Consider the following 27,917-nt stretch of genomic DNA (forward strand, 5'->3'; position numbering starts at 1 on the left):
TGCGTGGCAGGTTAAAGTCCTTCCTTTTTGCTGCGCTGCACTGGGAGGGTCTCAGCTTGGGTCGGATACCCTGTGTTGTGGCTAATCTTCCCTTGGGGGGTCCAAGGGAAGCTAAGAAAGTCCCGCAACATTGGAGCTGCTGCAGTTCAGTGTGGAGGCAAGATAGACCTTTGTGGGTACACAAAACATAGACAACATGAAAGTAGTCAGGTACAGCACCCTTTGGATCCATTCTCCTAGAAATAAACAAAACAAAGTGATCCTTTTCTTTGTAAATCATTTAGAGTCAGTTACCCCTGACAGGCATATGTCACTATAACCTATCCAGCCTCATCTGCAATATAGGCCATTGAGGCTGACACTGTTGCATGAAAAATAATACCTTGCCAGTGAGAGGAGGCTGCTTTGCTAGGCTGGAAACAAAAAATTGCTGCAGATCAGTGTCAGAAGGTGAGAACTGAACCTGGGTACAGATACTTGGTTCTGCAGGATTGCCAAGCGGTGATGCACTGATGTGAGGTTTCGGGGTGACTTCAGCTCCTGCTGAGCCTGAGAAACTCAGTATGGAGTAAGCTGAGCTGTTCTCTATACAGTTGCTCAGTCTGAAGAACAAAGACTGTGAAAGTTCCCTTTTTCCTTGGTGGATTATGGAGCTTCATTAATCAGCATCTCTAGGTTGCCTGGGGTGGTGGCCCTTGCAGTCAAGTCGGGTGCTGCGTGCGCTTCTACCAACTGAATTGCAGGAGTGAGTTAAAGCAGTTCTCTCTTCCCTCCAAAAAACCCCACTTGTCTCTTGAAGTGTTACACTGGTGGTGATGGTTCTCAGGAACCAAGGTGACAGTAAGACCATTTTACCCAGATGAGAAGCTTGAATTAAGTGGCTTGGCTGCATGGACTCGGAAAGGAGAGGTAAAAGCTTAGCCTGCTGTGGTGAAAGATGATTCTAATCTCATTTCTTAACACTGATGATAGGAAACAAAGCATTTATTTAAAAATAAAGAAAAGGGAAGAAAGCTATCCTGAATGTGTTTTAAATAATTTCTGTAGACCAGCCCATGATATATAATCAGTACTGCTTGCAGGCAGCTTTATGGATGACACACTAGAGCTAAATTTTACATAAGTGGGAAAATAAATGTAGGTCTTCCTCGAGGTGGAGCTTGCTGTGCTATAAATCTCCCCGTTCTAGTTCTGCCTAAACAACACTGCATTAACATTCAGTCTGCAAGGTGACCTGGCTTTGAGCAGGTTAAGTGAAGTCAAAAAGATTAGAGTAAAACAAGCAAAAGAAGGAAAACCCCAAAGAAAAGTGATCGGGAGTGCTTTATACCTATGGGTGATTTGTGCGGGGGAAATGAAGAGAGCGGCTTCTCCAAGTTTAACAAAGTGAGAGGAATACTCAGTAATACAATATGGTGCATTTATTTTAAATTTATTTCATGTTGTATATCGGCATTTTCCTCTCCAACTGTTTTCCATACTCTCATCTTCCCAGCTAACTTAATGTATAGACCACATACCTGGCTGTTGATTTCTGTTTACATCAAAATCCCTGCTGTGTTCCTCACAGCTGTGGGCTGGCCCAGTGGCCCTTTGTGAATTGTTGTCTCTTTTTTCCCTTAGCCTCTTTGTGCTCCAGCGGGTTTAGTGCTGAGTTCTGGGCAGCTGAAATAGCTCTTCCCTCTGCAGGAGCAGCAGGGCAGTGGGAACGCTGGGCACTCTTTCTCACAGCGCTCTGCATTAGGGCTGCTTTGATGCTTCGGTGTCTCATGTAAACAGTAAAGTTTTCATCCTAAAGGATTCTAAGCTAGGCACTTTATAAAAAAGAAAAAGTGCTTGGAATCAAACATGGCATGGAGTAAACAGGCAGCAGTTTCTTCCTCTGCTACTGGGGAAGATTAGAGCAGCTGTTTGTTTGTGTGTTATATCTATCCTCTTCAAGAAGTGAACACCCAGAGCGAGTTGGAATTTGCATGGGACCTGAGGACTATTCTTTTTCTTCCTGACAAAAACAAAGCACTTATGGCACCTGCAGTGGCCCCCTCTGCTGAAAACCGGGACCCACTTTGTATCTTGCCTGTGACGTTGCACAGTTACACTCATGTGTGTAAGACTGAGCTCTTTTGATACTAGTAACACAGAAATGCCTTCTTTCTCCTGCGTAAATGAATTCATATATTTTGCAATGATCAATCTTTGGGACCCTCGGGTACTGAAGTGAGGAGAAACATCTGTAGAATTAGTAACAAAATAGGGAAGTAGGAACGTTCTTGGAAAATGAGCTGAACGATGTTAGGCAGTTCAGTCCTGTTCTTCCTGCAAGCTTGGTCTGAAGAGAAGCAGAACGGCTCTGCAGAGGAGAAGGCCGTAACAAGCAGCTGTTCCCTTTAGGTTATGGTCTGCTAGCTAAAACTCAGACCAGGTTATCAGGATATCTGGTTCTTTCCTGACTGGACCTGTGGGTGACCTTTCTCTGCTCACTTTAACCACTCCTGTTGTCACTAAGGTCCATTTGAAATAAGATTTTCCTAATAAAAGTGTCATGACCCCCAATTCACTGTTGAGCAATTTTAATTTTTTTCATAGGGGCTTGAATAAAAGACACTATATCTACATGTTGCTTACCATGGTTTCAGCCAATGTCGCCCATTCCTGATTTTAGAAGTACAGCGACTTATGCTTTCTTTCCTCTTTCCTCTAGAAATACACTGTGTTGCCTGGCAGACATCTCAGGAACCAAGCTGAAGGATCAGCATGAACACTCAGGAGAGGTAATCCAAATATTTTTATGGGAAAGAGGTCAATGAATGGGGGAAATAAAAGAGTCACAGTTCTGTTGTCTGAATGAACACAGTTTTCTACAAGTAGCAATATTTGCCTTTTCATGCAGGTTGATTAGGATTACTAGGGGCAGTTAAAATTGTATAGCTCTGCCACTGTAAGGACACTTTTTGTACTGTGAGTTCTTTCTAGAGAAGAACAAAAATAATCCTGACTGATGGGAAGCGTATTTCTGACCCAGCGTCGACACTGTTCACAGGGGAGGTGAGAAGTGTGTACTGCGTAAATAGGAAATCACCCTTCCATGTGAAGAGCTCAGTAAAATGGATTGTGCATTGAGATGCAGAATCTGACCTTTTAGCTATCATTCCTTCATATCTTTGCATACTTCCATGTGCTGCTACGGTGCATCAGTCGAACGGTGTTCAAGAAGCCAGACTGTGAATGCGAATATGGGGGCAGAATGCAGCTAACCTGAATATTACCTGCACTTACAGTGGGCTGTGCTTCAAACTGTACCATTTTTAAAGGAAATAATCCCGAGCAAGCCCAGGTTTCTCTTGGGCTGCTGGGCTGTGTCTGCAGTGTAATTGTTTTAGTGGAGAGGTCTGCAGCAGCGCAGGTAGCCAGAGCTCTGCGGGCGCCGCTGCCGCGTTGTTTGCCATGTGGACAAAACTCCTCCACATCTTAAGGTTTGTGGATCTGTGGTGCTCTCTGGCAGAGAAATCAGTACAAATCATAATCTATCGCTGGCAGGTATTGACCTGTAAAAGGATAAAATTTACTGGTTAAATTTGCTATAAATATTTGTTCATCTCTGCTCCCAGTCTTTTCTGGGCAATCAGGTATCATGCCAAACTCCCAGGCAACAGATTCAGGCTGTGTTCCAAAGCCCAGGTCAGCTCTCCCTGCTGGGGATGCAGCCTGCGGAGCTGAGGGACACCTGGGGCTGAGCCTCTCTGGAGAGGAACCTCCTCAGGTCTGAGCAGGCTGCGATTCAAACACCTCATCACCCTGTCCCACTCAGGACTTCTATAATATGTTTATTATTTTTCAACCGATTGCATCCCTGGGAGCAGTGACTGCAGTGCCGAGCAGGGCTCTGCTCAGCACCCTGTGAAATGGAGGAATCCCTGTTCTGGGTGACAGGGCAGGAGTGTTCTGGGTGACAGGGGGCTCCTCCATTCACACCCCTCCTCTTGCTCTTGTCGTTCATCGCTGTGGTATTAGAGCACGCTCTGTTACTACTTTTTCCATATTTAAAGGGAGATTATTTTTCCTCTGGTGTCACTACCTCCCCATAACAAACTACCTACCCTTTGCCTAGAAAAATAAGACTTTATTTACTGACGTATAGGTTTATGCCGTATTATGAAGATATTCTGCTAGGTTGGGAAGACAAACTTTGCATGCATTGAGCAATCGCATTTGCAGCCTTTTAAGAATATAACTTTGGAAAAGACATTCAGGTACTCAGCACTGACTCATTTAAAAAAAAAGTCTTCAGCAAGAAGCAGCTCTATTTGCTTATTAATGTTGCGCTGATCAGATTTTGTTATGTTGATGCTACATAGACTGTTATTTCTTGTTTAGAGGTACCTTTAAACCCTCATTACTCATTTTGCAGGGCAGCATTTACCTGTTTGACTTAGAGGCTCCAGTGCTGCAGCTTCATCAATAAGATGAATCCTCCTCCCAAAGTGCTTGTCTTTCTTCCTTGTCTCTACAGCACCCTTTAGAAGCAGGGTGCTTTTTCTCTGCCTTGACTGATAGAAGGAGTTTAGGTACTGTCCTAGTGGAGACTTGTTAACTTTTAAATGGCTGATTTAATGATATTAAAAAGAGGTGAGATTAATCTGGTTTTTAAGAACTCTTACCTGCTTGTACTAATTATGCAGTGTGAAATTTTTGTAAAAAAGCAAAGTAGCAACCACTTTTTTCAGATGAATTAATCTCCATGACATGAGCGTTAGTTTCTGATAATAACAAAGTTTAATTTCTCACTATAATAAATTTCAGATTAGTGTTTATAAGAATGTTGTATTTGCGGGGGGAAAAAACACATGGTTTAAGTTACTCAGTGTGGAGGAAAAGCCAGTGTTAGTTTAAGGGCATTGGATAAAAGTCTGAACACATTTCCCTGAGCCATTCCTATGCCACACAAAATACCTTTGAGGTCAGTAGTTGCACGCACTTTCAGGTGTCCCAGAAGCCATGTTGCTAATACGGGGATATATTTCAGCTGCTGAGGAAGTGGTTTAACTGCTGGGGCATTTACCTGGTGTCTTCAAAACCCTGGGGCCTGATTTCCAGCAATGGCAGCTGGTGCTTCAGCTAGGCAGGAAGGATGATGGAGGCAGGACTGTAAGTTTTTTCAGGTCCTGTTGTAGGATTTTTTTTTTTTTTAACCTTTTCAGTTCTTGAATCCTGTAAGTTTTTTTCTGCTTTGTCGACAGTGTGGAAAATAAGTGTTTTGTTCTGTAACTCTGCCTGTAATGAGCTTACATTGTAAAGTATACTTGAGTAGACAGATGTATGTGAATGTTCTTGGGACTTGAGTGGATATCAGCTGGTTTGTTGGAAGAATAGATGAAATGGCTTCAGATAGATCTGCCAAAATGCCTGATTGTTTTGGCTTTGGACCTCATCTTCTTTATTTTCCCCCACCTAACTCCTGCTGTCCTAGAGGAGTCCTTTGTCAGTGGGTCCCCGCGTTGGTGTTATGGATGACTTAGATGTGCAGACATGCCCTGCACCTCCACTCCTCGCTGCCCTGGGAGAGAGGCCACCGCGGGCTCTGTGTGAACACTGAGCCTGGAGGTGCCAGTGCCACCCGCAGAGCCCCCCTGGGCAGCCCACAAGGAGAGAGCTTAAAGGAGGGAAAGAAAATGACGGGAGGGAAAAGAGTGAGGTGGAACTTGGGTGGTGTGGTGAATTGCAAAGCCGGGACTGGCGTTAGGCATTGGGGCTGCAGATTTGCTGGTAAGTGCCAAGCACGGACGGGAAAGGTTCTCTCTGCCGCAACTGGGAATGGGGCTCACGCGTCTAACAAACCATTGATCCATCTCCCTCAAAACAAAAAGCTGTTTCTCAGGTTTACCACTTCTGATTGACCCATAGCCAAAACTGCAATTAAGCTTCAATGTATTTTATAAAAAATAGTACTTAGTTTACTTTCACATAAGTGAAGAGGTACAATTGCACAATGGTGGTTACAATGGTAGAAATACATACTGTCAATAAAATGTTTGCAAGAGATTTAAAAACATACTGTACAGCACCACATCTGAAGTTGGGGATGGCAAAATGAACTGAACTCCATGTTTAAATTAAATCTCTAAGTCTTTCATCTGGAATAAATAAAAAATACAATGTGCAGTTTGTGTCAGATTGCAACCAAAAAAAATTTCCTTAAGTTGAGCAATATATAGATGAAAAAAAAGATGAGGTAAAAAAGACATTCATGCATTTAAGCCACCATTAGTCTCTGACTCTAATATAAGGCAGGTCATAATCTTTTAAAAACTATGTCTTTAGCCACTTAAACTCTCTTTAGTGCTTTTCATGACAAGGCCTTGGCAGACCTTGTAGAATCATGAGTTAAGATGCTTTTATTTCCAACAGGTCTTTTTGACAGGCTCAGCCGTGTTAGAAATGCATTGTATGGTAGAAAATGTTTTCCTTTAGTGGATTAAAAAAAGGAAATTAAAAGAAACCTAGAGGGATGGATGCTTTAGAGTTATCACAAATGACATGTTCTGAACTGGGGTGAGGAGAGGGGAAGAAAATTATGTGTCATCTTCAGTCTTAATGACGTGGAAAAGGGTGACATTGAACAGGACTTGATGTCCGTTATTCCAGGCATAGAGAGCTCTATCTCTTGCGTTGTAGTCAAGCATGGATATATGAAAATACTGGTTATGGAACGGAATGTCTGTGTACTCGTAAGTGGAGGTTTTTGTGGAATAGGAGTAGTAGACCTTGGCTCCTGTCAAGTGTGAGTTAGTAACATACAAGGTGCCACAGATCATGAAGGATTCTCCAGCGCTCCTCTTGGGGTAGCCTGTGCTCCAGCTCTTGAGCACCTCCAGCGTGTCCGGGTTGAGCTGGCTGATGACGATGTTGCCTGCGTTCTGGTTGGTGGCGTAGACGGCCCACAGCCCCAGCTCGTCGGCCATGAGGTCGATGTCGGAGAAGCCGCCCCACGTGTAGGGGTAGACGTTGTGGAAGCCGGCGTACTCGAGGCTGCGCTGCGCCAGCACCCGCCCCGTGTCGAAGCTGTACTTGATGATGATGTTGCTCTGGTACTTGTTGAAATAGAGGGAGCCGTTGTAGACGACGTGGTTGGTCCCTGCCCATTTGAAGGGGAGGTTGTATGTCCTTGACTCGGCCCCGCTGACAAAGTCTGCGATTGACTTGTATTCGCGGACAATTTTATTGTTAGTATAGCTATCCATGTACCAGACCTGGAAGGAGAGCAAAGATTGGAAGTGAGCGCCCGGAATGCAATCCGTGATACGTGGTCGTGCGACTCTGTGTGACCCATACGTTACCCAAGGAAGCCAGGAAAGGCTTTCAGGCATGCGGAAGGCTAGCGCAGGGCAATATTGCTAGCATTTATGTCAGCAGATTGTGAGGAACTCTAGAATTTCTGAATCGGAACTTACCTATAAAAGTGAACTCTCTAGGAGACCATTAAAATGATAGTTTCTACAATTTCAGATACATTTCAGATTATTTAATGTTTAGGTCTCTGCTATATGGGACTTGCTTAAAGATATTCCCAGAGATAAAAAATCAGAGAGAGATAGAAAATGTTGTGTGAGCTAAGCTTAGTCTTATGCTTATGAACAGACTTGGTTGCATTTTCTTCAGCTGAATCTCTAGTCAATGAAAATCAGTGAATTTTGATGAAAGAAACCAAGTACAATAGTAATGAAACCAGTAGAGTTTTTAGGGAACTGTTTTCTCCTATTTTCCTTTCATTTCTTTTCCTTTTCTCTCTTTAGTTTATCTCAGAGGAATAGCAGATGAGCATGCATCATCCACAAAAGAGCGTAAGGAAATGGTATAGTAAGCTTAGCTGACTTTTGTCTTTGAATATTTTGGCACAAATTCTTTAGTTTTCTTTCTAAAGATGTTAAACAGTGAAAATGATGGAAGTGCAAGAAACCTGCTTGCAAGTGTGACCTAAGGAAAAGAAAAATCTTTTTTCAGGTGAAGATAATGCAAGGACACAAAGGTATTTAGAGTTTTAACATACTCGGTTATTTTTCTCTGATGCTAATGGATCTGTCATCCAGGCTCCAAATCGAGTTCCAGATATCTTGACTGTAATGGGGCCTGTAATTTTCATCAATTTGCCACATGCTGAAATTAAAAGAGAAAAAAAACAAATGCATTAATGCAAACAATTACACAGCTCTCCTTGGCATCACTCAGAGCACAAGCCCCATTGCTCTAAATTAAATAGTGGCTTCAGGGGATTCAGGCTTACTTTGAGGATAGACTGTCATCTTCACAGTAGGAACTTTTCTGTATTGAGTAACACAGAGAGGCAAAAACATAAAAAAATACCCTAACAAAAATTATTTGTCTATCTGTGCTTTAAAATATATAAAAATATACACTTTGTGGACATAAACATAACCTGATAGAATATCTTTCCAGATACATTTAATAAGATGAAATAAAAAGAAGACATAAAACTCCCTAATTTAGATCTCCAGAGGGTCAGGAAAACGTTAAAGTTGGTGGGTGTTTGAGTTTTTTGTTGACAGGGGTGACAAGAAGCTTAGGAGCAGACCAGAAAAACGTTTGATGGGGGAATGGGTGCCCCAAGGCCCCCGTCTGGCTCTGCTGCCGTTGCACACAGAGCTCGTCCAGGCCCACGTTCAGTCCTAGGACCCGCGTGGCGTTAGGAACGTGGAGGTGAGAGTGATTCAGGACCCGTGGCTCTGTCAGCCGGCTTTGATCCGTTACACTGCCTTGTGTTGGGCTGTCTGGGAGGAAATAATGAGAGTCAATATGATCTTGAGTGCTGACCTTCCCAACAATCCAAAAATCTATATTTTAGGAGACATTAATAACAGGCCCATTAGCAGCAAGCTCCAGGTCAATGCATGTGTTTGCTGAAGGGCTTAATATCACACGGAGGGGTAGGTGATTAAGTGAGATAGCATGTTGCTGAGGAAAAGATTTTCCATGTGAATGTAAAAAAGCAGTGCATTTCACTTCTTCTAATTTAAAAATAAGTACTTGTCCCTGATCCATGGTTGTGCCGTCGCATATAACACAATCCATCCAGGAAATGCGACAGACAAAGCGTATACGATTTTGAGAACGAATTTGTTCAGTTCAGAGGAGAAGGTCACGTCGTGCCCGGGCTCCCTGCGTTCCCTGGCTGGCGGGTGACGTGTTGTGCCAGGTGACGTGTTGTGCCAGGCCGCTCGAGTCCCTGAGCGCGGGGTGACGCCGCGGGGACGGCTCGGGGGCGTCCCCTCCGCGCCACGGGAATGGGCTGCAGCGAGGCCAAGGGAGCGCGTGCCGAGGCCTCCGCCGGCCTCCGCCTGCTCCCGGGGCACTGTAAAGGCATTTTTATTTACGTGTCTCAGAAGGTGTATCCTGCAATCTTTCACTGATATTTTAGAAGAATCTTACATGTTTTTCCCCAGTTACTTAGCATATTACAAGATGCTTTTATATAGGAATTTTTTGGAAGCTGATGCTGCTAGCGTTGCGTGCTGAGTGTTGTTTCCCTACTCTGCTGCTTGGAAACATTCAGTGCTGTCTTCTGGAGCCTCCCCTTCAAATGTCTTTACCCATTTGTTATAGCAGAACTGTGAAGTATTGGCAGAATCGGGGTCATTTATGGTTTAGCTCATTATAAAGTTGCAAGTGTGCTCTCTGTGCTGAAGTGCTCCTAAATTACTATTACAAGCAAGTAATTTATTCTAAATGAATAGCACATCATTTTGATGGCATGTTGCTTCAAAATGCAGTTTATTGATCTGTTTTACCCTGAAATAATTAGTGATGGTGACTTTATAAAGATAAGTTTCCTTTTGCAAGTGACTCTTAAAACATCTCTAAAGCAGCAGTTCTGCCTGGATTATGGGAATTGGATAAGTTCTGTTGGCTCCAGGCTTTGCTTCCCTTCTGCTTGTTTTCTGTGGCCACTTACAGGGGCTTTTTGGAAGAATTTGGTGCTCCCTCTGTTTTCCTCTTGCAGTGAGAATAAAGGAGCTCCTGCTGCTGAAACTCATCAGATACAAAACAAAGTTTTCCCGTTTCCTTTAGAAACCCGGTAGAAAAAAATATTTTTTTCTAAAACAATCCTGGAAGACAGACTTGGTGGCCAGTGTGTGTGCCATAAAGGAAATGGTAAAATTATCTCCTGCTGTGTCCTCCTACCAACCCAAAAACGAGGAACAGATTTGCAGTTATTACCGTATTTGACATGCATAGCTTTTTTTTTTTTTTCTATTGCTTCTGCATCTTCCTATCAACAAATCCCTTTTCATTAAGTAACTTGTGACGGAGGACTGTTATGAGTAAGGTATTATTGTTTTTCCCATAACAGTACTTACTGTTTGTGAATTTGGAAATACAGTTGGGAAAGATCTCAGTGAAGCAGAAAACCATCTGCCACATGAATTTTCCATAACAGTGAAATGGCTGAGAATTAAAACTGGTCTCTGCATTTCTTTGCATGGCCAAAGCTCTTTTTTGTGTGGTGGTGTTTGTTATTGTTTTGTTTTCTTTCTGGCAAAAGGGAATGTAGGATGATGTGGAATTGATTCCTGCCATGGCTGGAAAGCTTTTCTTTTACTGGTTAAAAAAAAAAATCTGGCTACAGAAGCCTCTACTTTTTAATTCCCTGCCAGGAGAAGGACCAGATGGTAGTGAGAAGGTAGGTCATATGCATCACCATACTAAGATATGTTAAGAGGTTCAGAAATGTTTAGAAAATGCACAAAAAAAGCTTCTGTGAGTTTTCTAGATGTTTTTTTTTTCCAGGACAGAACGTTTCAGACGTGGTTGCACACTCTTAGGGTTTGGTGATTTGAAGCTCACTGATGGCCTCCTCCTCTTGACTGCTAAAGCAGCATCTCCCCAGGTTAGAAAATCCCAATCATTAACACTTACATTAACTGGAAAATCCAACCCTGGAGTGTTGACACAGTACAAAGAACGACACACAGTGTTCAGCCTGGATGTTGGCTCTATCCAGCCCAAGTTCTCCATCATGGACTTAGTAGGACTGTTTGTGCTTTCCTGTGTTGATAGTAAAGAAGCTGAGGTGCACAGGGCAGGCATTTTTATATACATATATATATATAAAAAAGGCAGATGTGCTGCCTCTGTGGGAAAGACTGTGGGACAGGATGCATCTGAAAGCTTGCTCCCAAGGCAGCAAATATCAGGAGAAGGTTGTGAAGACCAGTTGGGCAGGAAGCTGTTTTAAAAAGGGTAGTTGGTCTTCCCAGTCTCGATGATGTCAGTGAATGCTGGTAGCTGCTATATAAATTTTGGGATATAACCGAGCAAATTTATGAAATATTGAAGGATTTGCAAGGGAAATAAAATGTATCTCAACCAAAAGAACCTCCTGTAATGCATTATTATCCTATTTATTGTAGGTAATAAACAGGGGAAAATGAAGTATTTTTTTCATTGTGCACAGGCCAGTTCCATGTGCTTTGCTTCTTTCACTTCCTTCCTTATGATCAACATTTTTGTCACAACTTTACTTTATAACGGGAGGGAATGAAGAATTACTTCTTACTTAATGGGTACATTGTACTTCTACCTAATACAAATCCAGAAAACATTGTCTACTTATTAGAACTTGCTAAGAGGAGGCCTGTGGATTCTGCTTCAAGTGTGTAAATGTCTTGCTGTGTAATTTTGGGGAAAGTGACTTCTTGTCTTCTTGTTTCTTTATCTTCATTTTGAAGATAATGTTTATCTCCTTTGAAGAGATTTGTAGTAAGAGATATCTTTAAAGCCCTTCAGACCCTGAAGGGAAAGATGCTCTGGTGGTGCAAGCATCACTAAATCTGTAAGTTCCTGCATTCTTTTGCCATGAGGTAACAGCATTTCTTTGGCAAAATACAGTGTTCTACTTTTCAATTCCTAAGGAAAAATGTTTTTTAGACTCTACATTATAATTAGATGTAGCTGCAAATGAATCCAGTGTGTATCTACTCTAATTACTTTTTCGTGTTTCATAAGCAGTAGTTGGCAGAGAGTTTGGGCTTCTCAGGAATGTTAGCCATCTCTCTCTCCTTTTCTAATTTACTAAGCAGATTATAACCAAAATGTGAGTCCCAAATAAAGCACAACCTGTATTTTTTTCTGCATGTACATACCTCACATGTCTACCTTCTAAAGATTCACATTTGCATAAGTGCATGCAAATTTGTTGTATAGGCAGTTATGCTCCTGCACTGTCTTCCTACATGTTTAATAGCATATCCCCTTTTAAAGGTCTGTGGCCAGTTTTTTTTTAGCATCTTCCACTTGGATTTTATCCTGTTCCAGGGAAAAGGAACAACTCTGAGTCATCACAACTGCTACAGTAATCATTAAACTTGAGTGAAAGTAGGAAAACTGCTCAGTGGCTCCTAATGACTCTTGCAGGGGATGCCAGGGCAGATGGAAGATCCCTTTTAAGTGGCCACGACCAAATAAATAATGCATTATACAGCAGCTGTATTGCTGAGTAACACCTGCTAGGGAGAAGAATGACAGAAGAGCTAGTACACACAGTGGTTACAAAATTATATTGGGAAGCTCGGCAAAAATCTCTGACGATTTAAGCCAGAACCTGACACGAGTGCACTAGAGATATGAATGTGTACAGTAGTGTGTTGTACAAATATTTTTATGTTGTTAACATCTATAATTTATATATATTTATATCTTTATCTCTCACTTAGAGAGATAGCATATTTGCAGAACAGAAAGGAAGGGGGAAATGGGGACGTAATTAGGAAATAAAAGGCAAGAATCTGAGAGGAGCATCTCTGAATAAACCTGGTCATTCGGTGTTTAAAATGTATCCCCTGCTGTAGTTGACTGCTCAGTGTTACAAGTACACACCATAAAAGCAAGGAAGAAAGACAGTTGTCAAACGTGAGATGATCTTTTGGTGCCTAATACACTTACTAGAATGTTCAGGGATATATTGTCTCTGTATAGCATTTTTCCTGTTTGCTGCATCGTTGCAGTGCAGCCCTCGTGACTGCCGGGGCCTCCCGGCAGAGAGGATTGCACTGGTGTGTCTGTGTTGAAGAATTCTTCCATGTCTTTTTGCCCATCTCTGCTAGGGTTTTTCCAGTGGCACGTAAGAAAATGAAAATAAATAATTTAAGAGGATAACCCAATCTAGAAGTTTTTCTTATTCTGTTGCCTCACAGAAGCCCCATTATTTCAACTTAGAAGATATTTTTTTCTCACAAAAGGGGCTGGATTGCCAGCTGTAGAACTCCCAGGTTTGCTAGCAGTCCGCTCGGGTTTCTCGGAATGGAAGGAATGCTGGGTTTCCTTGTGGACTAGTCTGCACCTGTGAGCCTGTGTGCTTTGTCCCTGCCTTTAAATATCAGGTTAAGGGGAAACTTGGCATCACTGTTGTAGAGTAGGTCCTTACTGATTACCCCTACTTGGAAAACAAAAATTAAGGTTGGCACTTAATAACGATAGTGATGATTTCCAATTTGGGTACCTGATAGGGAGCTGATGCAGATTTTTCAGAGGATGTTTGTGCTGGACATCCACTTGTCCTAAATAAGTCAGCAGGAGGGACCAAATTTGACAAGCAATTGTTAACTTACTGAGTTTCTTCATGCAGTCTCGAAGCCTCGTTTCCAAACTGAGCACCCGCTGGTGAAGTTCGTCGTAGTCATAGGCACCAATTTCCTCCTGAATCCCAGTGAGAACTGCGGACAGGTTCCTAATCTCCTCCTTGAACTGGGTGATTAGTTTGGCATCAGTTTTGTATTGCTCCAGAACTGGGATCAGCGGCAGGAGCTCATCCATCTTTTCCTTCAGCTCCTGTAACAGGCAATCAGACAGGCATTAGAGCAGTTTAAAAGAGTCCAATCCTCTAACTCCTATGATTATACTATTTATACATGATTATTAAAATCGTGTGATTTTTAAAATATATAGATCTATTAGCTTATTGTGAAAATCCTAGAAACTTTAGGATTAAGGACAGTATGTAGTAGATAAAATACATGAGAGAACAGCCAGTTTCTTGTGCAAATACCTTCAAGAGGTTCGAGCAAACCTCTTGAAGGCCTGACTTTCCATCCCCACGGTGCAAGAGCCCCAGGATTTTTTCAGGAGAGAAGGTGATTAGGCCTGAACACTGTGACAAGCAGGGATGACAGCAGTGTTTTACAGTGCTGTCGTAGTTGGTGAGCTGTTATTTTTTTCGTGCCTTAAAAATACTGAGCTTGCTTTTTTCTGTGATGGCTGCTAAACTCTGTTTAGTGCTTGTCTGGCCTCAGTGATATATATGTTTTTCTTCTGAGGTAATAAATCCAGAATCTACAGAGTATATCTATAGTTCAAAATATGCTTTCCTTCTCCATGAATTGCTCTTGTCATCCTGCTCCATCCCTCACTCCAGCCCCCTGCGCCTCCCCGGGTGCCCTTTGCGCTCCCTGGTCGCTCGTGCTGCCGTTCCGAGCGCCGGCTCAAGCAGGGCCAGGCTCTGCTCTGCCACAGGGGCTGCTGCCGCCTCGGCCTTGGGTTTCTGCTCCCTCACGCACTCGGAGGGTTTGTCCCAGCACTTTGTAGCCCATGAGGGCTGCTCATCACTTGTAATTAATTTTTTTGATCTAATCTTACAGACTTTGTTAAATTTGTTTAGTTACTTAAAGGTTTTTTTGTTTGTTTGTTGGAAGGTCTCGCTTTATGAAAAGCATGCAGGTTTGCCTTGACGTATAAACCTGTGCAGAAAGATCTGCATTTCTGTTTGCAGTCTGAGAAAACAGCAGGGCTTCGGGGAGCAAGTGCCAGAGGGAGCAGAGGAGATGCAAGCCCGGGCAGAGCGAGAGAAAGGTGGAAATGGAGATTTCTTAGGTGCTAGATTTGTGAGATCAGACCCTGGGTACAGACGGGGACACGCTGGGAGAGGCTACTGAAGGGATTTGCAAATAAATCCTAAAGAGGAGGTGGAAGAGTCAGCAGAGAGAAGAGAAAGCAGCAGAGAGCTGAAATGGGAGCCCATATGGGGAGCAAGAGAAAGGTGGGGAAGCAAACGTGGTCAGAGGTGCCGGGTTAGCCCCGTCACTGCTGAGATGACCTGTGTGTAAAATACAGCATATATGTTGTTATAAGTGGACCTAAGAGTATCAGGAGTTCCCTTTGTATCTCTGGTGGTGTTTTCAAGGGGCCTTCCAACCGTGGTAGGTTAGCAGCATTACTGAACTGAACAGAAAGAAGTGGAGAGGCAGTTTTATCTGCTCTTGGAGCTATTCTTATTTGACTGATCATCTTGAAAACTTAACTTGAACTTGGTATTCTTTTAAAAAGAATAGTTATGTTGCATGTGATGACAAGAGAGTAGATGATTTAGAAAGCAGAGCTCTGGAATCCAATATATTTGATATTTAATTTTGAAATGAATTTAGGCTCTGGTTCAAAAATCATGCTTAAACCACGGTGGGGAGAGAAGAACAAAGCCTGTATTTAGGAAAAAACAAACAAACAAAAACAAACAAACAAAAAAACCAGCAAGATGAAGTCTTTAAGAGTAGAGGTAACTTATTTCTCATAGGCTTTATGCTAAATAAGGTTTTTTTTGACCCAGCTGGTTGAACTTTCAGGAGGATCAGGGATCTTGTGCCCGGCGTAAATGCTGCTGCGACCGTACGCTCCAGTGTGGTGCAGATCAGCTTTGTGCTCTTCCGTTCTCATCAGCATGCAACCACAGCGCTGGAACGTTTCACTTGGTAAAGGACATACTGAATTTACAGGCATTTTCATGACACATGATTGTTTTCTTGGAATCTGCTGGCACTCTTCGCCTGCTGCTGTGATAACGGGTACAAATGGAACATTGATATGTGGTAGATGTATTTTGGCACCTCAGGCCTGCTGGCGTGAGAACTAATGCTATCTGTAGTGAGTTGCTTTGTCTGAGGCAAGATAAAGCATTGGAATTTTAGTAGATCCAACTTCGGAAAGCCAGCAGCTTATTGTATTGTGATGACCTTTTAAATTATTCTATAATTTGGTTGGAAATCTGTTTTAGACTCCTGTTAAATTGTCAAACGGAAGCTAGATGACTGGCCAATATGAGTATTGAATGTTTAAAAGGTTAGAGTGGTGCTGAATGCTGCTACCTTTGACATCCTGTATCAGACATTCAAATTTTGATATTTTGCGCCCAAGGAAAACTACAGTGGCAATGTGGAATGTACGATTGTACTCTGCAAGTGTAGTGTTACTGGTGAAGAACCCTAAAGAAAGAAAAGTTGGAGGCATTTCTTGCTGTCTGAAAAATGTCTCAGAGTATTTACTCCAACTCTAGGCAAAACTAAGAATGATAACAATAGGAAATGGGGTTCTCTAGTCAGGCCATTAGGATACTTAATTCCTGACATAATTAAGACCCGTTGGATATTCAATGACTCTGAAGAATAAAGCGGACCCCTTATCGATGTACTTGCTGATTTAGGTGTCTAACTTCAGCACTGATGAAAAAATTTAGCCCATAATTGTGTGGGTATTCACAAGCACTTCAAAATATCTGTCAGCTTAACTGAATTTAATCCTCAGAATTTATCTCCTAGATCCTTCCTGGCTTTCTTGCAGCCTTGAAAGAGCCATTTATCACACTTGGTATTTGAAGGACTTTAATATGCTCTTGTAATATTTTGTCTTTAAAAGCACTTCAGATAGCATTTTCAGAATACACAATCCTGTTTTTTAATCTCTGCAACCCCTCTTTCAGGCAAAAAGATTGCCTTGTGCTTTCTCTTGTCATCAAAATTCCCTGGAAGTCCTTTTTTAATCACACAAATGTGGCTGGGGTTGATTTCCCTCCTCCCCTATCCCAAACCCAAAATAGCAAACCTTCAAACACGAAATTAGATCTTAATTGTACTGGATAAAAACTACAATAACCTGATTTATTGCAGGCTTTCTTCCCTTCAGCTGCACTAAATGTCAGGCAGCAGCAGAACTGCAGAACTCTCTGGCTGTTTGCTATTAATTCCTTGGCATCGCCACATTTATCACCGGCGCTTGCATGAATATACATTTCTCAGTATGACATGCACATTGATACCGAAGAAAACAGGAAGCTATTTATGGTGACATTTCTGTAATGTCTTAATAATTAATGGCTACTCCCTCTTACAATTAAATTAAACAGAGCAAAAGATTATCATCATAAAGGGAGCTTTATTATGCTTTTCCTTTTAATATCGCCTTTGTGCGAGCATTTCAAGCTGAGATCTTAGCAGTCCATGCATTGCTGCTTAGTACATTGCTGGCAGCAGGCTTTCAAAGTTAGTGTTAAAAATAAAACCTACTTGAAAATGCTTTGTCATTAATGTCTTCCGATCATCTTCAATTTGCCGAAACTTGGCCTTCAGCCCTTTCATTTGTGTTTCCATTTTTAAAACATACTGGAAATCCCTCTGAGTCCGTAGATTTAAAACTTCAATAGATTGGGACATATTCTGAACCTGTTAAAGAAGAACACCCTCTAAATGCACTTTTTGTTGCTTTCAATTTTTTTTTTCCTGGTTAGGCAGTTAAATGGCAGGCAGTAACACGCGCTTAGGTCAGCGCTTTAGTCGCGAGTCACTTGCACCACAGCAGAGATGGAAGTTCCCTAAGTGCCCGGTGTGCAAAACCTGGCCTTAGAGGGGAGGGGAGGAGAGAGGGGAGCCCTTCCACCCCGCCAGGGAGTCGGGCTCAGCAGAGGCTGCTGATATCCCTGGCATCAACCTTGTCCTCCTGCTGCTGCCTGTCCTGCGGGACGTGCTCTGTGGCGTGACTTTTCTCCCAAGCACAGTGCATGGATGGTCCCATTGTTGGACAGGGGTTTGGCTATGATTTCATAAGGAGATTAAAAAAATGAAATTTTATCAAATTGTCTCACAGGTTGAAAAATGCATTGAAGGGAGTAGCGAACGTTCAGGTCCGTATCGCACCCAAGCTGACTTCAGTGACAGAGCTAGAGGTGAGATAAGAACCTGTCCTGAGTTTGTAAGAGGAGCGTGTTTGCTCAATTTGCTTTGGGAACTCGATAGGCACACAGACATATTTAGAAATATAAGAACTAAATTTTTAACTTTGGCAGTCATAGAACAGTTATTGAATCAGATCCTGACCTCTCTCTCCTGTCATGCATAGTAAGTGGCAAGGCAATAATTCAATTTGGTTGACCTGATTTGTATCAAGTTTAAACTACTTGGGTGATATAAACCTCTACCCGCCCCGAGTCTGACCACAGGAAAAATATAATTAATTTAGTTGGGGAAAGGAGGAGAATGGCTTATTTCCCAGGGCTGCTGAGGTGATAAAATGGCTCATTAAAACCTCTTAATAGTCTGTAGAGAAGAGGTGAGGGCAAGGAGAGGTGGCCGAAGTTTTGTGCCAGGAGCAAACATGCCCCTGATCTTTACGCATCAGCTTTCGTTTGAGAGGGGGATTATTTGTGTTTGATATATGTCCAACTTAGTGGAACCTCATGCTATGGGCTCCTTTACAAGCCGAGCCTCTGCTCAAGCTCAGAGGTTTATGGAGGGAAAACTTGTAGGATCTGGCACTATGTTAGCACTAGTATCATTTTTCTATGGATCAAAAAGTATTGAAAACCTATACTGAAAAATACATTTTAGGTCTACATTTTATGACTGGTAACTCTTGAATAACACTTGAATCTGCTATTATACATTAAAAAGCAAAAGAAGTAGATTTCCATGGGAATCTTAATGAGGGAATGGAGGCAGGTGTTGGGAAGACTTACCTTCTCCAGCAGCTGTCTAAGTTGCCTGCTTTTGGCATCTCTTGAACATAGGTTTTGTTCGGGTGCAACAACAGTACAAATGCAGCGGCCGTCAGGATCCTGGGCTGAGCTGTAAACTTGCCACCCTTCCTTGGGGCTAATCTGAGTCTGCAACAACACAATAACGATAAAAGGAAACTGAGGTGATGTTTTTGTGTAGGGGGGAGGGAAAACCCTCAGTCTTATTCTTACTGGAATGCAGTTCCTCCTATTCTTCATTTATTACCAGCTCAACTCATTAGATGAGTGATTTCCCACCGTTCTATCTCACACCCTGGTCTTCTCTAGAAGAGTCCTGGAATGTTGTTTCTGGTGTAGATGAGAACAGTTTTGTGCTTGTGACTCAGCACAAGGTGGTTGATTTAGTTCTTTGCAAAGGGCCATTTGTTATGGCTCTTCCTCAGCAGAGAGCAAATATGTCATTTCAGCCTGGATGCCTTTTGCTTTACACTAACGGAAGCAACCAAGACAGGAAAGAACAGGTATGAAATCCCAAAGTGAGGTGGTGGGAACTGCCCCAGGGCACATCTGAGCACGGGTTAGTGGGTTGGCTCCTAAAAATGCAGCCAGCTCTTCCCATGGGAACACTGTGACAGGCAGCCTGTGGGAAAAAACACGGCTGTTCCCCTGTCCCAGGTAGGACAGCAGGAAAAAAGGCAAGCAAAGCGCTGTTTGCTTGCAGAGCAGGCCAGCACCAGGCTGCTTTTGAGGTTGTGTGATCCCTCATGAGACTAGGTAGCTGTACGTTTAACAGGATGCAGGACTATATGCAAGATGAGAATGAGAAAAGCAATATAATTAAGTGACTGGATAGATTGTGGTGATGGAATTATATCTAATGGACACCAGGAGTCTGTGTGTATGTATATTTTACTTTCTCAATCTGTAATTCAATATTATGCATTATTCTTTTATATCTAATAATACAATGTTGCCTATTGAATTTCATGGTACAGCTGCTAATGGATTACCACTGAAATAATTCTGCTCTGGACACAGTTGAAGTCAATTGCTGCCTACATTATAAAATTATGCTCAGCATCAGGACAGTGAATGTTTATTAAACTTTGCAAGCTTTTGATCTCGATGCTTTACTGAACTAGAATATGCAGTTGCATCAAAGCCCCCCAAGGGGAAATGCAGGGTCTCTATAGACCGAGCTTGGGTGAACAGGTGGCAGTTTTTTCCTGCATGTCAGCTGAGTTATGGAGAAAGATACAGGCTTTTTCCCCACAAAGACTCTTCAGAAGTCACTGAAAGCAGCAGTGACCTCTTCTCCTGGGGTGTTAATTGAGAAATCAAAATTGTATTATTCCCCAGTTCTGCAAGGAAAACCTCAAGGCTCAGCATTGCGATGACTGTAAAAGGAGGACACCTGAACTTGGCTGTAGGCTTTGCTGCAAGGCAAATTCAAAGTTCAGTGCTAAATTATACCACATTTGTGATGTTCTTAGCTTTTTGTTTTAGGGAAATGGAAATTTAGTTTAAGAGATGGACTCACACACAAAAGGCAGCTGCAGGCATGATTTAAGGAGTTGTGGTCTGGGACAACTGAAGCCTCTGGGACAGACTGGTGCCTCCGTGCGAAGCGGAGGCTCCGTTTGCTCCAGGAGGCTCCTCGTGCCTCGGCAGCCCCTCCACGAGGGCAGCGAGGCCGTGGTGGGGTGACCCATGCCCTGGTAGAGCTGCCCAAACTGCATTCGAACGGCTTCTGCCAGTCCCTGAGAGGAGGGGACTTGACATGTGTCTCGGTTTTTCTAGAAAAATGCTTGTTTATGCACATTTATAATTGTAACTCAAAAATAAGTGCACTTTGCCCTTTTTTTTGTTCTGTTATTTGTTTATTTCAACATTTAATGCCTACCTCAAGCAGAAACTGCCTGGCCACCCAGGGAAGGGTATCCAGCTTTATAGCCCCAATTTTATTCTAATAATATTCTATTTATTTGCTTAACTGAACTCCAGGAGAGAAGCAGCAGCAGAATTTTTGCATATTGTAGAGACAAGCTCAACTACAGTATTCTTCAGGCAAAATTGAAAAACAATCTACATTCTGATACCAAATTCTTTTTCCTTAATGCTATCTTTTTTTCTGGAGCAGTAATTTAGCGTTCTTAAATATTCAAGGATGCTATTTTAGAATCTTTCCTGGCAGGAGCGCGCCATGCAGGCCGCTGTGCAGCGCCCCGAGAGGAGGAGGCCCATGGAGAGGCAGCCGGCTGGAGCTTGGCTCCTGCCCAGCGCGAGCTCAGCCCGGGCGCAGCCCGGCTGCCTTCGGTCCCCAGCACTGAGAGCTGCAGAGCACCCGAAAAGCAGCCCCAAAGCAGCTCTGCGTTTTACCTGTTTGCCTGCTGAATTTGCTTCCCAGCAGACATGCTTTTCTTAAAGAACTTTTATAGTTCAGATGGAGGAAAACTATCATGCAGTTGTAGGGCTGCATGTTTATAGGTGGGGCTGTGATTGGGATGCATTTATAAAATTCACTAAAACCCTGTATTTTCCAGGTTCTCAGAGCTTGTATATCAAAATCAGGGTAGGCTTCTCTCTTCCATCATTTAGTTAGAATTATTTCAGTTGTTTGTATTGTTTAGTCAAAACATATGGAAAATATTTCCTGATTTTTTTTTAAAATCAGGAAATAAAAAAGAGATAAGCTATAATCTTATAAGGGAACTTCTTGCCAAAAATCAGTGATAGCAGAAAAATTCTGTGCTTCCAAATATTAAAAATATTTTCTTGGAATTACACATTAATGTGAGCTGGAAAATATTTCAAGTTTTCAAAAGATTCAGTTCACTGAAAACTACATTGCCATATAAGTTGTATATCAATTCTGCACAGCAAACTGATTTCCTGGCTACATCTGGAGTGTGGTGCCCAGTTCTGGGCTCCACAGTACAAGGGGGACCTTGCTTAGAGAGACCATCTAGGTACTGCGCGGCACTTCACTCTGGGTGAAGAAATGCCATTAAGGCATTAATTTACTGCATATGCTCTTGCATTATCACTTTATTTCACACCCCGTGTGTGTCTTTGGGCACACACCGGGACGGCGGTGCAGGGTGACCTGCGAGTCGGTCCTTCTGCCGGAGCGCTGCGCTCCTGCTAATCCCTCCCTTCCCTGAGCAGTTCAGTTTGGTATTTCCCGTGTGAATTACACATCACTTAGCTTTGCCTTGCATAATTTTCTCATTTTATTGCGTGAGTCTGAGGTGCCTCCATATCCTCTCTAGTCCTGACTAAGACAAAAACAAGTCTGTCATTCACAAGTTTTATCATCTTCTATCATCTTTATTATCTTTCTTCTTCCTCTCTTCTTTTAGAAGTTTAATAAGTACCTAAAATCCACTAGTTGCAACATATTGCTTTGGAGAGTCATGGTATATATTTTTAATACACATTGAGCTGCAGCTGTTTATATCTTTGCTTGCTTCCCTTAAATGTTAGATTGTGGATTAGAAATCCACAACAGAACATATTGCTTCTCTGCCTCGTGAGCTTTTTAACCTTTGCCAAAGGCTAAGGACTAGTTCCAAAGACAAGAAAAGGCCTTCAGAAGTCCAGAGAAATCATCTCTGATGTTTGTCCTTTATCCATCTTTTAGGCATTTGTGAATTGGCACGAATGATCCTGCTCTTATTTGGAGGCAACAGGACTGTATCTGGCAGGTGCCGACCAGTTCATTCTTACCCTGGAGTTGTCATTAAGGTATGTGAGAACTTAGACTAGTTTGCCTGCTGAAGTAACACCTGCTGATTCTCACTTAAAGACAGCTTATCAGGAAATGTCCCTCTCATTCCTGGGCAGTTATAATTTATTAAACACCATATTGGTGGTATCTGTGTTCAAAAAGGGGGACAAATGTTGGAAAACTGCAGTGAGAAATATGCCTGAAATATAAATACAAAGATCTTACAGAAACTAAGGAATAATTGAGTTATTCTTGTCTAGTCAGAAAGCCAAAAGAAAATTTTATGATGATGTTAAAAGCAAAAATTTACAATTTCATGTTTCCAATTCATGATAGGCTGCTAAGAAATGACTTTATGAACAAAAGCTGGAAAAGACTAGAAGGCAACAGTGATTCTAATATATGAACATTATTCTTTAAAAGAAAATTCTTTAAAAGAAAATTCCAATTTTCACTAGCCTGGTAACCTCCTGTTTTCATAGTTCAAAGTCAGTGAACGGTAAGATGCATGGAGAGTACAGAAGCAGTATTTTGATCTCGTGTAGCAGTACACAGATTTGTAATAATTCCAGTGTTCTCAGTAGAGTCACTTTATATCAGCACTGTGATATTTAACTATCACCTTGCAATTATTATCAAGATTGTTGTACAAATGTCCTTACTTACTGTAATTACACAAAATGGATCCCTGATATTTACTTTTGCTTTGTGACCCTGTTAAACTTTCCTAAGGGTTAAGTGAAGTCTAATATAAATGAGAAGGCAGCTCAACATTATATTATCACAACTGATAGGTAAAGTAACCTCCATGTTATAACAAGTAATTAACGTCAGTGCTACAAATCTCAATAAAATAAATATCCGGAGAGTCGGTGGCACGTGAACACGCGCACATAAATGCATTACAACTGCTTACACGCCGCCTCGCTGGGGAAAAAGGGACAGTGAAGGGGAGGAAAAGGAAATAACGACGATCTGCAGTGGTCACCTAACCCTGATGTCAGCTTATGGAATGGGTGCAGAAAGAGATGAGCCCAGTCCCAAATATTTCTTAGAATTCAAAAACATGCTCATGGGTAAAAGGTACAAGCCCAGCTTGATTTGGTAGGGAAACATATTAACGCCAGTGTAAAGCCTTTGCCTAAAAGCCTGCACTTTGTGCAGCTGGAGATCAAAGCAATGACACACTTGTGGCTCAGATGTCTTAAATAGCTTCTTTTGAAGTGGCGCATAGGCAGGAATCTTAGACCTCCCAAGTTTGTACTTTGGCAGGTTTGCTTTGAAAGTAAGCTCATGCATAGAAGTCAAAGCTTCACTTGTTACAGTGCTCTTTTCCCTCCGTCGTGCCTTTCTTTTTTTATTCATTTGATGTATTCTAGAGATGACTCAGTAAATTGATTTCAGAAATGTGTGTCGCTGTATTAGTAGTGTTCCTGAGCATTACTATTTATATAACATAAAGCAAGTTTTCAGTCTCTGAGTTCCATTAAAATTCACAGAGCTGAGTGTGGACGGAGCAAGAGCACCTTTGCGTTTCCATCACCTGCCCCGCGTTCGTGTCCAGCAGAAGCCCTGGCTTCGTCGGCGCTGGTGGGACCACGTTCTTCCTGAGGTGGCCTTGGCTCTCTCTCTGGTCATCTTGCTGCCTTCAGGCACCTCCGAGTCCCTTGGCCTGGAGGAGGAGCTGGTCTTAGAGAGCATTCCCGTGTTTCCTTCCCATGTATCCCCTTGTGTTCGCTCACTGCTGGTCCCCAAGTGTAAAGAGTAGCAAATAACGTGTCTGCAGTGGGTTTAATCCATGGTGGGAATTGTCTGGCACTAGGAGGCCATGCAGTGTGCCTTCAGGGGAGCCTGCAGCTAACAACAGTTGGAATTGCAAAGAAATAAGGGGAACTGAAGGACTAGCTGAAATGAAACTATATCTTGGTTTTCAGTTAATTTCCTGCCATTTTAATTTTCAAAAAACATTTCTATTGAGTTCTTAGGAGAACTTCACAGTTCCATTTCCTCTCATGTACAATATAATGATGGGTCTAGTGGGAGAAAAATAGCGTAGTGGAACCGTCCCTTTCTGTTCGCTTTCCTTTATTTCTCTCAGTGATCTCATGCAGATTCTAGCAGCTCTTTTCTAAAATATAAGGCGACTTTCCTATTTATCAGCCAATGCCTCAAGATTGCACGCAGCCAGGTTGGCCGTGGTCACTGTGTCTGGGGAAAGGTGGGCAGTGCTGCTGCGCAGAAAGGAGAACTTCAATAGTTGCTATTCAAAGCCAGGGGTTTCACTGCGTTTTAAAGATTTCCTGCCTAACGGTCTGACCAGGAGGGTGCCAAAGCCAGCAGAAATCTCCTGTTGAGGCCCATAAGCTCTGGGTCAGGCTGCAGATGTCTGTCTAACCAACATGGACAAGTGTTCAGCTCCAGAGGTTTGAAATGAGGTTTCCGAGGCGGCTCTCCCTTCAGTGCACACCCCAGACCAACTCATGGAGCATTTTTGTTGATAAGCAACATTTTTTTTTTCTCCAGAAAGTGAGCACAGTGTACGCAAATGCAGTCACTGGTAGAGACACTGGATAGGATTTCTGTTTCTGTATTTTGGAGTAGGTACCCCTTATATACTGTCGACTTGTCACTGTTGGTTCGTATGTGTATATGTTTTCCAGGCAATTTTATCGGTTACCTGTGAAGGCAGCACAAGATGAACAGGTTACAATTCTTTGTATTACGAGGTGCCTCTTTTCCTGGACTAGCAGGGCCCCATGGACTGAAAGCAGTCATTCCTGCTCCCACTGCCCTTCCTCTCCGTTTCCACCAGCAGTTCACTATAGGTGTGACGGACATACTGCTCTGCAGAGGTCCAGCATTTTTAACATTAGCTCTGAAAAATCTATATGTCCAATAGGTAGCAGCTCAGGAGAGACCATTTCTTATTGATTAGAAAAGAGGTGTATACACTGGAAGCTCTCTCAAAATTAAGCACAGAAAATTGAGAGACCCAAGGTAAACACTGAGGTAAATTTAGGCTAATTCTTCAAAGTTGTGGAAAATAAGATCGGGAGAGATGATCTAAACGGTTATGCTCATGATAAGGTTAGTTATTTATAGCTACGTGGCTTGGTGGTACTGAAAATAATTATATTACTTTTGCATTAATCATTAATTTTTAACACAGTGTTAGACAAGGTCTTTTCTATTTGCATTTCATACTGTATTTGCATTTCGTATATCTGAGCCTTCAGATGCAAAACAGTCTAAAAAAAGCAGAGTGCATGTTCTGCTAGGTGTTCTGTTCAAGTGGTGCTTTATGCCAAAGGGAGCAACGTCTTTCCTAGGTATGAAATGCCTGGGACTTCACAGAGTTTTATGGGACGCAGGAAGCTGATGCCCAAGGGATGTGTGCAATAAATGATGAGGCCTCGGATGCTGCATGTTTAGCTTGTGCTAAGCAGGTGGTTGAGCTCAGAGTGTAACCTGTATTTTTAAAATTTATTTTCCACTGTTTAAGGCTATTTTTATGATCTCCAGCTGCTTATTCCTCATGTGCAGTCTTAATGCCGTGTTCATAATAAAAATAAAAACGTCAAAAAATAAAAGTGCCTGAGGAGCAGCTGTTGATGAATATCTTAGCATCAAAGATTTCACATCCAGAGAAAAATGTCCCGCGGCCTCCAAAAAAAAAGGTTAATGCAGGTATTTTTCTATTTTTCCCCCTAACTAGAATTAGGGAGTTATACTAAATCTTACACGATCTTATTTTAGATCTAATAAAACAATCTGTAAGCACCAAGAACTTGGTTAATAAGGTTGTTTGCAGAGCTTTTTAGGCTTGGTGTTAACTTCACAGCAAGGATTCATTAGCAACAGACAGAAAAACTTAAGTTTTCTACAAATCTTGTAATTCACTTCTGCAGCCCAGCTACCATAGGAGTGCCAAGGGGAAGAGACTGTGTGCTCCGGGGCAAAATGATTTGGATGCCAAAGCAGGGCTGGAGCTCCTGGAAGCGCTTTTCAGTCCAAACCATGGTCGAGGTCCTGCAGTGCAACCTCTTGCTGTCCAGCAGTGCTCAATGCTTGGAAGGTAAAATCACTGTGTCCCTTAGTTCTGCTCACACCAGAGTGTTTGCAGAGGACAGTCTGTGTCCTCTCCAGCCTGTGCTGTCACTGTACCTTTCAATTAAACGACAGCCTATTAAGTATTTAATGGTTGCAGCAAAACCTATATGCATCTTCTTGCTGCCTTTTATCCTGAGTTGAGCAAAGCCATAATATATATATAAAGCATTATATATTTATATATTTATATATTTTAGAATCACAGGTAAATCACTAAGTATTTCTAGAAGGCCCCATTGTGCAATGATTCAAAAACAGAATGAAATACATCCAGGCTTTCCAGCCCTTCTAACTGTAAGGGGGTTGCTGACTGCTGATGGGTTTAAAATATTTAGTATTTGAAACCTAATAAAATTATCATAGCTTTCCTTGCCTGACCTGCATTTATTTTTAAAAAGTTCAGTGTTTATTTTTAAACTATACAGTGCCTGCGGAAGGAACAACAAACATAAAAGCCTTTGAAAATCTGGGGTATGGAATAAAAGCTTTTCCTCCACTCCGACCTGCCATGCAGGTTTGAGTTTCCTTTCGTGCAGCCGCAGGTTCCAGTAGATCCCTCTTTCCTCTGCTGTGCCTGTTACTTGCTCTCTAAAGGCACCAAGGGGTTAAGACAGAAGAGCAAAGACCACTGTAGTAATGTGAAACTGGACAAAAAGGCGCCCTGTAGCCAATCTGTCCAAGTCCTGGCATTGTTAAGGCTATTGGATAGCAATAAAAAACCACTAACTCTCAGTGTTGTTAGCCTAGGTCTTAATTTTGTAACTAGAATAAAATGATTTAAAATATATATAAAAAGATACGGTTCGGCAGTAATAGCAACATGCTGAAGAAAATAATAGAGAGGTTGACACAGGAAAGCTGAATAAACCATATTTTGCAGCTAAATTTTGTTATTTTTTTCTGCTTCTGATGGACTAGTGAATTATTATTAGTTTTCTTATAAATATGGCACATAGTGTTTGCACCTATGAAGAAAAGTGATTGCAGATGGAATCCTCAGCCAGTGCTTAGACAGTTTTGTATTTTGGGTATTTGCAAGAATTAATTTCCTTTTTTCTTTGATGAAGCATATAATACAAAAAAAAAAAAAAAGTCAAAGTAGTCTGAATTTAAACCATGATTGCTCCCTGTGTGCTTACTTCTCATAAGCTTGCTTTCTTCTTTTAGACCCTTTAGGAAGGGGAATTTGCAGATTTTAAATTATGAAGCCCGAATTAGGCTGAAGGCTGTTAAATAATGTTTTTCTAAATTACCTCCACTGGGAACTCTATTTCTTTTACTGCCAAACATACATTT

At 42.0% G+C, this 27,917-nt stretch overlaps 1 protein-coding gene across 1 annotated transcript in view; it reads right to left on the reverse strand.

Annotated features, from left to right (window-relative positions):
• Positions 1–6,245: 6,245 nt before the first annotated feature.
• OLFM3 (olfactomedin 3) overlaps positions 6,246–27,917 on the reverse strand; it is a 37,706-nt gene continuing 16,034 nt past the window's right edge. The window contains exons 2-6 of the mRNA XM_088524350.1: positions 18,782–18,928; positions 17,337–17,492; positions 13,620–13,839; positions 8,045–8,151; positions 6,246–7,247 (exon numbers count right to left, since the gene is read on the reverse strand). Coding sequence (XP_088380476.1) covers positions 6,570–7,247; positions 8,045–8,151; positions 13,620–13,839; positions 17,337–17,492; positions 18,782–18,928 — 1,308 coding nt within the window. The 3' untranslated portion in view covers positions 6,246–6,569. The remainder of the gene's footprint in view (positions 7,248–8,044; positions 8,152–13,619; positions 13,840–17,336; positions 17,493–18,781; positions 18,929–27,917) is intronic.

Source organism: Tinamus guttatus, unplaced genomic scaffold (genome assembly GCF_059628265.1).
Source record: "Tinamus guttatus ecotype Peru unplaced genomic scaffold, ASM5962826v1 Tinamus_guttatus_pri_ptg000211l, whole genome shotgun sequence".
In the NCBI taxonomy this organism is placed as follows: Eukaryota; Metazoa; Chordata; class Aves; order Tinamiformes; family Tinamidae; genus Tinamus; species Tinamus guttatus.